We start from the raw sequence: 8,767 nt of genomic DNA, 5'->3' as shown, positions 1-8,767 counted from the left end.
CGTTGCGTGTTGGGAAAATTTGGAATTTTCGCCAACTTTGGCGCCACCTATCTCGTGCGCCATGCAATATTTCAAAAAACTTTTCAGATTAGATCGTACCTCAACTGGTCCACATCAACCTCGCCAAGTTTGAGGGTGATTGCTCAAAAACTGTAGATTTTGGTATCTACGGCAAGTTATGCTGTAAATTCGCCAAAAACGCCTCCGTTTTCGCCTTCAATCCAAGATGGCGGCCTTCCTGTAGGTTTCACAGAAAACTTGTGATTGACTTTTGCCCATGGCACAACCTAATGAACGTGTGTACCAAGTTTCGTTCATGTACGTTATTCCCGACAGGAGTTGACCTAGTAGCACATTTTTGCGTCAGTCTGAAGCCCCGCCCACTTCCATTTTTTGACGCACATTCACCGAACCACTTTGGTTCGGCGATTTAAGTTAGGTCTGATGTTGTCCCAAAAATTCGCGTGGTTTGGGATCCGTTTAGGCCTTCAAAAAGGCACATTCCTCGTGTGAAGAATAATAATAATAATAATAATAATAACTCTTTCAATTACAATAGGGTTCTTGCACAGTCGTGCTCGAACCCTAATAATAATAACTCCTTCAATTACAATAGGGTTCTTGCACAGTCGTGCTCGAACCCTAATAACTCCTTCAATTACAATAGGGTTCTTGCACAGTCGTGCTCGAACCCTAATAACTCTTTCAATTTCAATAGGGTTCTTGCACAGTCGTGCTCGAACCCTAATAATAACTCTTTCAATTACAATAGGGTTCTTGCACAGTCGTGCTCGAACCCTAATAACGAGCTTGACGCTACGTCGCGACCCGCGCCCACCTCGTCGCTTGCGCCCTGATCTCGTCTCTCGTTCATTCGCTGCTTGCTGTCGTAGTTCTAATTGGCGCCGTCCGTGCGGATGTTGGGCTGTGGAGTAAAGTCATATATTATTTCCTGTTAAGTGCGTTACACTTTCTGTCGGGAGGACATTGTTTGCGTGTTCAGGATAGGTCCCTGGCCTCACATACCAAGTTCCATGCAGAGCGGTCAATGTACAGTAAAGTTAGAGGGCACTTCCTGTTAAAATGGCTGACTTCCTGTTGGGTCAGAGCGTGTCTATTAACATGTTCAGGGAAGTTCCCTTGACACACATATAATGTTTCGTGGAGATAGGGCAACGTACGGCAAAGTTAAATTCTACTTCCTGTTTTGGCGTTCCACTTCCTGTTTGGAGTTTAGCTTTTGCAGACATGTCCAGGATAGGTTCCTGGTCTCACGTGTCAAGTTCCGTGCAGATCGATCAATGTACGGTAAAGTTACAGGGGACTTCCTGTTTAAAATGGCTGACTTCCTGTTTGGTCAAAGGCGTGTCCATTAACATGTTCAGGGAAGTTCTATTGACTCACATATCATGTTTCGTGGCGATCGGGCAATGTATGGCAAAGTTACATTCTACTTCCTGTTGCGGCGGATCCACTTCCTGTCAGGAAGTCGTCTGTTGCTGACATGGTCGGAGCGGTTTTGTGGTCCCACATATCACGTATGAGGATGATACAACAATCCCTGTAATAGCAGCATAAAAAAGTGTGATATGTAATGTTATATCCAGCAACCAGGGGGCGCTGTTTTTTAAATTGAAGATTTTCATATAGACTTTTTCAGGGTAAGACTGTAATCAATCCAAGGAAGTTTGGTTCAGATTGGAACAGGATTTACAAAGTTATACCAGTTTCTTTTGTGTTGCACAGTAGATGGCAGAGTCTGCTGCCACCAGGGGGCGTCGTTAAGACATTGAATATTGTCATATAGACTACTCCAAGGCATCAATCCAGGGAAGGACATTGGATCCTCCATCGCAAAGTTATAAGTGTTTCGTTGTCTGTCTTTACAAATCAGAATGTTTGCCAACTTTAGCGCCCCCTATCTCGTACGCCGTGCGACATTTTAGAAAGCTTTCAATAACATTTGATCCTCAACTCGACCACATTGACCTCGCCAAGTTTGAAGGTGATAGCAGAAAAGCTCTAGGACAAGATAGATTTTATAGCAAATAAAATTCTTTCTGTTTCCACCAGGGGGCGCTGTTTTCGAAATTAAATATTTTCATGTAGACTTGTTCAGGGTCGGACTGTCATCGATCCAAGGAAGTTTGGTTCAAATCGGAACAGGATTCACAAAGTTATCATCATAAATGTACTTTTTTTGGGTAATAATCCTCTCACCACTAGAGGCGCTGTTTCCGAACGTGACCGTTTTTTCATATTCGTCTTTAAGAACTATCGATCATGAACCACGGTAAGTTTGGTTCATATCTGACCTTCCATCGCAAAGATATAAGAGATTTGGTCAACATCATAATGATCGCCAACTTTAGCGCCCCCTATCTTGTACGCCGTGCGACATTTTAAAACAGTTTCAATAACATTTGATCCAAAACTCGTCCACATTGACCTCGCCAAGTTTGAAGGTGATAGCACAAAAGCTCTAGGACTAGATAGATTTTATAGCAAATAAAATTCTTTCTGTTGCCACCAGGGGGCGCTGTTTTCGAAATTAAATATTTTCATATAGACATTGTCAGGGCTGGAGGAACATCAATCCAAGGAAGTTTGGTTCAGTTTGGACCAGGACTCGCAAAGTTATAAGAGTTTGTTTTTTTGTCGCAAAAATCCGACTTTGCACCTCGCACCTCGCTACACCGTTAAAGAATGTGCTATCATATTCAACACGCATCATCTACCATGTGTTTTCAATGTTTCAGTGTCATTTTGAGTCGGATACGACAATCTCTGTAAAAGTTATTACCGAAATCGTAAATTAACTTTTTTTTTGTATATTCTCTTCCACCACCAGGAGGCGATGGTTTCAAATGTGATCATTTTTGCATAGGTGTCTTCAGCAACTACCCACCATCAATCATGGCAAGTTTGGCTCCGACTTGACCTTCCATCGTAAAGTTATAAGCGTTTCGTTGCGTGTTGGGAAAATTTGGAATTTTCGCCAACTTTGGCGCCACCTATCTCGTGCGCCATGCAAGATTTCAAAAAACTTTTCAGATAAGATCGTACCTCAACTGGTCCACATCAACCTCGCCAAGTTTGAAGGTGATTGCTCAAAAACTGTAGATTTTGGTATCTACGGCAAGTTATGCTGTAAATTCGCCAAAAACGCCTCCGTTTTCGCCTTCAATCCAAGATGGCGGCCTTCCTGTAGGTTTCACAGAAAACTTGTGATTGACTTTTGCCCATGGCACAACCTAATGAACGTGTGTACCAAGTTTCGTTCATGTACGTTATTCCCGACAGGAATTGACCTAGTAGCACTTTTTTGCGTCAGTCTGAAGCCCCGCCCACTTCCATTTTTTGACGCACATTCACCGAACCACTTTGGTTCGGCGATTTAAGTTAGGTCTGATGTTGTCCCAAAAATTCACGAGGTTTGAGATCCGTTTAGGCCTTCAAAAAGGCACTTTCTTCGTGTGAAGAATAATAATAATAACTCTTTCAATTACAATAGGGTTCTTGCACAGTCGTGCTCGAACCCTAATAATAATAATAATAATCAGTGGACCACAGACACAGGAGATACAAAGACAGGATGAGTTTTGTCGCTCTTTTTCAATAAAAAAAACTGTGACATTAAGCGTCCGCATCAACACGACCGACTACACACACACACACGCTCACTTTCAAAGTCCAAGACTGAGCCAAAGTTAAGGCTCGTGTTTGTTCAGTGGAGGTTGGAAGTGACGCTCGGTGCATTTAGTCTGTTGATGTTGAGCAGAAAAAGAACCAAAGGCCGTCGGATCTCTGATGACGTTTCAGTCTCTGTCCTGGTAAAACCTCCTCAAAGCTTTGTCACAGGTGCTGGACGAGTTAAATAATCTCTGATGATGATCATTGTTGATGCTTAATCTGTGTCCATTAATCTGTGGAATGACAGTGATTTACAGCAAAAAACAAGCTTCACATATTGATAATCTACAGCCAAGTCTCTCAGTGTAACTGGGTTTATATATATATATATATATATATATATATACACATTTCATTAGCTAAATAGAATGCCACTGGCTGAACTCCAGTTCCAGTTATCCAGATCCCACGTTTTGTTTTCAGACTTCATGTTTACTCGTCAAGTACAACAACAACAACAACCGTGTTCACGGCATGAAACGCTGACAACAATACAAACAAAAATCTTTGTGAACAGTGAGACATTTTTTTAAAAATTGCTTCCTGGGGCTTCATCGTCAGTCCGTACACAAAGACAGTGATGAGAAAATAAACGTTTGATAATCACATTTCAAAAACTTTTTTTCTGTAAGTTTATGACATTTTCTCCTCCCCACGACGATGATGAAATGATTCGCTAAGTTAACGACGTAGCGCTGACGTAGACGTGGTTCAGTCCAGCTCTTGTTGAAGCACTTGAAGCCTTTTTTTTTCAGGGTAAAATCATTGGATTAATCCAGGCCTTATTTCACCTGCTGCTGCGTTACCTCAGGTACTCGTTTACTTCCATTTACTGAAGCAGCCGAGCGTCGCTGTTCAATTTACTGCAGCAACAACGGCAGCAGCTTCATTCAAAACTGTATTAAAATAACATTCTAACATGATTGGAATAACAGTCTCGACGTGGAAATACTCTCACTCTGTTCCACATGAAATTACATTTTATTTCAATCCAATTTTCAAGATTAAAGTCTCTGACCTAAAGAAAGTGTGACCATGGGATAATGACATGTTATTATTATTATTATTAGTATTACTTTATTAATCTTGGACATCGGCTCTCTTTTAAACATAAACAACATTTATTACGTGACAGGGATTTATGGCATTGAAAGACTTTTCAATATGTGAATTATCCAAATATGAACATGATTTAAGTTACTGCTCACATTGTCATTGAATAAGAAAGTACGGAGGAGTATTAGTGCCAAGAAAAAACATCTGAATTCTGACTTTTTTTCCCTGTGAATTCTGACTTTTTTTCCTCTGAATTCTGACTTTTTTTTCCTCTGAATTCTGACTTAAGTCTCAGAATTCATGCTGTTTTATATACATTTTTTTCTTTCTTTCTTCCATGTGGCACTAATACTCTTCCGTACACATCTATATTAAAACAGATGGGTTGTGTGTTATTGTGTGTTATTGTGGGTTATTGTGCGTTACTGTGAGTGACATCTATCCTGAGCTTCTGAACGGATTCAGCTCACATCTCCAAGAACAAAAATTGAAGACATTAAAATATAATTAAAAACACATTTGTTACAGCCGAGACGACCGAGTCTAACATTTAAATAAATAGAAAAAGCAGAGAAAAGCAGAGTGAAAGCAAAGTAAAAAACAGAGACAGAGCGTCCGTCAGTGTTTGCTAACGTTCGTCCTCACTGAGCTTTTTGCAGTGTGTGTGTGTTAATGTTTCAGAACTATTTAAATATGCAGATAAAAATAGGTTCAAGCCATTTTCTCTCCGGGCTAAAGGTTCTTCAATGATTTGTCATAATATACAGGTATAATTCACGCACCATGCAATTTCCTCCTTTTTCTTTGACATATAATACAGGAGCATTAATAGAGTTTGGATTGATGTGATAAAAGCATGGCTTCAGTCAAATGAATGAATTAATCCCAGATTAGCAGATGTGATTATGTGATAATGTGTGTGTGTGTTCTCTACATTGTATCTTAAACAGTTGAATTATGGGATGGCGTCGTTGGTTAATTGTGTCCATTAAATCACGGCAGACAGATTTCACATCTTTGTTAAAAAGTGACACTGTACAATAGTTTCCATGTCAACAAGTTAAAACCACAATGAGACCCCCCCCCCCCACACACACCCTGCCATAGATATATTTATATATTACAGAAGTTTGTTCCAAACATGACGGTGAATCTTCCAAAAATAATAAAAAAAAGACAAAGATCACATTTTTTAAAAGTGTCAAATAAAAAGACAAAAGTGGATTAAAAGGAGCAGGTTTTTAAATCATTGTACAAAAGAAAACAAACATCAACAACAACTCAACACTTATTCTTGAAAAATCCATTGGAAATTGATTTCTTTTTACAGGCTGCACAGTTTATCTTTAAAACACTGGCTGAGATTCTCCAGTAACGGCGAGGGGACGAGGGAACGATGGCAAAGAAAGACGAGAGGTCATGACGACGACGCGGTCACTCCTCCTCTGTGCATCCCAGTATCTCTGCACGCATGGTGATTCTGCCGTACCACGACCACGGCAGGATCCGCACCAGCCGAGCGTAGATGGGCGGATCTATCACGTTCTTTCTGTGCGTGTCGTTGTCAAAGTTCCCCTGGAAAACCTGCGGGAAAACAACACCAGGGAGGTCGGTTTTCAGGAAGCAATATTCAAGACATTTACAGCCCTAAAATATCTGAGTTCTTAATCTGAGACGATTGTGCAGAATAATCCATGTGCATTAATTCATATTCCTGATTTCTCCAGGTTACGTCGACAGCCGTGTGATTGAAGATGAAGAGCAGATTCAGACGGTAACAACACAATCTGTGAACTCTTTTATTATTAACTAGCCATTATTTTCTTCATCGATTAATCTGTTGATTATTTTGGTTCATAAAATGTCATAAAATGTTGAAAAATATTAAATGTCTTCTTTTTTGTCCACAAACCAACAATTATTTAGTTTTAATGATTTCTTTGTTATTTGGAGCAAAGAAAACAGACAATATTTACAAATTTTTTTTATAATTTTTTTTTCTCTGAATTACGACTTTTTGAGTCGTAATTCATTTTTCATTTTCTTCATCGATTAATCTGTTGATTATTTTGGTCGTTTTGGTTCATAAAATGTCATAAAATGTTGAAAAATATAATGTTAAATGTCTTGTTTTTTGTCCACAAACCAACAATTATTCAGTTTTAATGATTTCTTTGTTATCTGGAGCAAACGAAACAGACAATATTTACATTTAAGAAGCAGAAAAATTACAGAAACTGGTTTTAAAAACGTTTTTTCTCAGAAATTCGGACTTTTTTTTCTCTGAATTTCGACTTTTTTCCTGATTTCTCCAGGTTACGTCTACAGCCGTGTGCTTGAAGAGGACATGAAGAGCAGATTCAGACGGTAACAACACAATCTGTGAACTCTTTTGTTATTAACTAACCATTATTTTTTTCATCGATTAATCTGTTGATTATTTTGGTCGTTTTGGTTCATAAAATGTCATAAAATGTTGAAAAATAGAATGTTAAATGTCTTCTTTTTTGTCCACAAACAAACAATTATTCAGTTTTAATGATTTCTTTGTTATCTGGAGCAAAGGAAACAGACAATATTTACATTTAAGAAGCAGAAAAATTACAGAAACTGGTTTTTAAAAACGTTTTTTCTCAGAAATTCAGACTTTTTTTTCTCTGAATTCCGACTTTTTTCCTGATTTCTCCAGGTTACGTCTACAGCCGTGTGCTTGAAGAGGACATGAAGAGCAGATTCAGACGGTAACAACACAATCTGTGAACTCTTTTATTATTAACTAACCATTATTTTATTCATCGAATAATCTGTTGATTATTTTGGTCGTTTTGGTTCATAAAATGTCAGAAAATGTTGAAAAATAGAATTTTAAATGTCTTGTTTTTTGTCCATAAACCAAAAATGATTCAGTTTTAATAATTTATTTTTTCTCTGGAGAAAAGAAGCTGAAAAATCACAGAAACTGGTTTTAAACCGAATAATCAATTATCAAAATCTGACAAAAACGTAATACTATACTATGTGGTCCAAAATTATTTTTTTTAGAAAAAAAAAATGTTGGTCTAAAATTTGACTAAAACGTCATACTATAGTATGTCGTCCAAAAATGTGACCATTTTTTGGGAATTTTTTTTTGGTCCAGTTTGACAAAAACGTCATCTATACTGTCGTCCACAAACCAAAACGATTCAGTTTGAATGATTTCTTTCTTCAGACGACAATATTTACGCACTTAAGAAGCTAAAAAATCACAGAAACTGGTTTTAATTCTTTATAAAACAGATTCATCGCTTATCAAAATAGCTGACGATTGTTTCAGCCTAGCTAGCGTCAGAAATAACTGCTCCTTTCGCGTCACGTTATCGTTCCTCCATCTTCCATACAGCATTTGAGATGTCACTTTCCCACATGTTCAGTGTCATTTAAGAGCCTTTAAATAACGCAGGATTAAATCCTCGCCACACACACAAACAAAGATAATTGTCATGCTGCTTCACGTTCTCTCTCGTCGATTATTAGCAGCAGCTCTGTGTTGGTGCGGAGCTTAATCGACAGTAGAATGCAGTATATTAGGGAGAAATGTATCTGCAGGGGCTGTTTACTGAAGGATGTGATCATTTCATTTAAACAGCCGTGATTACGCCGTGTAATTGCGATATAATAGGATTCAGTGTTGTGTGGAGGGGGGAAAATCAGCGGGGTTTAATCTGAGCAGGTGCTGGAGACACGAGGGTCAAGCCTTTTTTATGGCTTCTCCTAATTCCACTTTAAATAATTACACATGTTGTTTCTGTAAATGGAGCGTCAAAGGTTTTTATCAAATATTGACCTTGGTCCAAGAATCACATTCAAAGTTTTGATGAAAAAACCTTCACCATAACGAGCTTTGGAGAAATTAAAAAATCCTAAAGAGAGAAAACTTCAGCAGAACATTATTATTCTGACCTCAACCTTGTTGATGGATTTACTGATGGATGTGTAGAGGGAGTTCCTATTGAGAAAAACACGCTTTATTTTTATT

General features: G+C 38.4%; 1 protein-coding gene across 2 annotated transcripts in view; it reads right to left on the bottom strand.

Annotated features, from left to right (window-relative positions):
* Positions 1-4,247: 4,247 nt before the first annotated feature.
* edil3a (EGF-like repeats and discoidin I-like domains 3a) overlaps positions 4,248-8,767 on the bottom strand; it is a 163,799-nt gene continuing 159,279 nt past the window's right edge. For both annotated transcript variants that reach the window (XM_083904122.1, XM_083904123.1), the window contains one exon: positions 4,248-6,333. In XM_083904122.1, the coding sequence (XP_083760248.1) occupies positions 6,184-6,333 (150 nt within the window). In that variant the 3' untranslated portion in view covers positions 4,248-6,183. The remainder of the gene's footprint in view (positions 6,334-8,767) is intronic.

The sequence above is a fragment of the Microchirus variegatus genome (assembly GCF_963457635.1).
Source record: "Microchirus variegatus genome assembly, chromosome: 17".
In the NCBI taxonomy this organism is placed as follows: domain Eukaryota; kingdom Metazoa; phylum Chordata; class Actinopteri; order Pleuronectiformes; family Soleidae; genus Microchirus; species Microchirus variegatus.
This window is presented reverse-complemented; position numbering and strand designations above follow the sequence as displayed.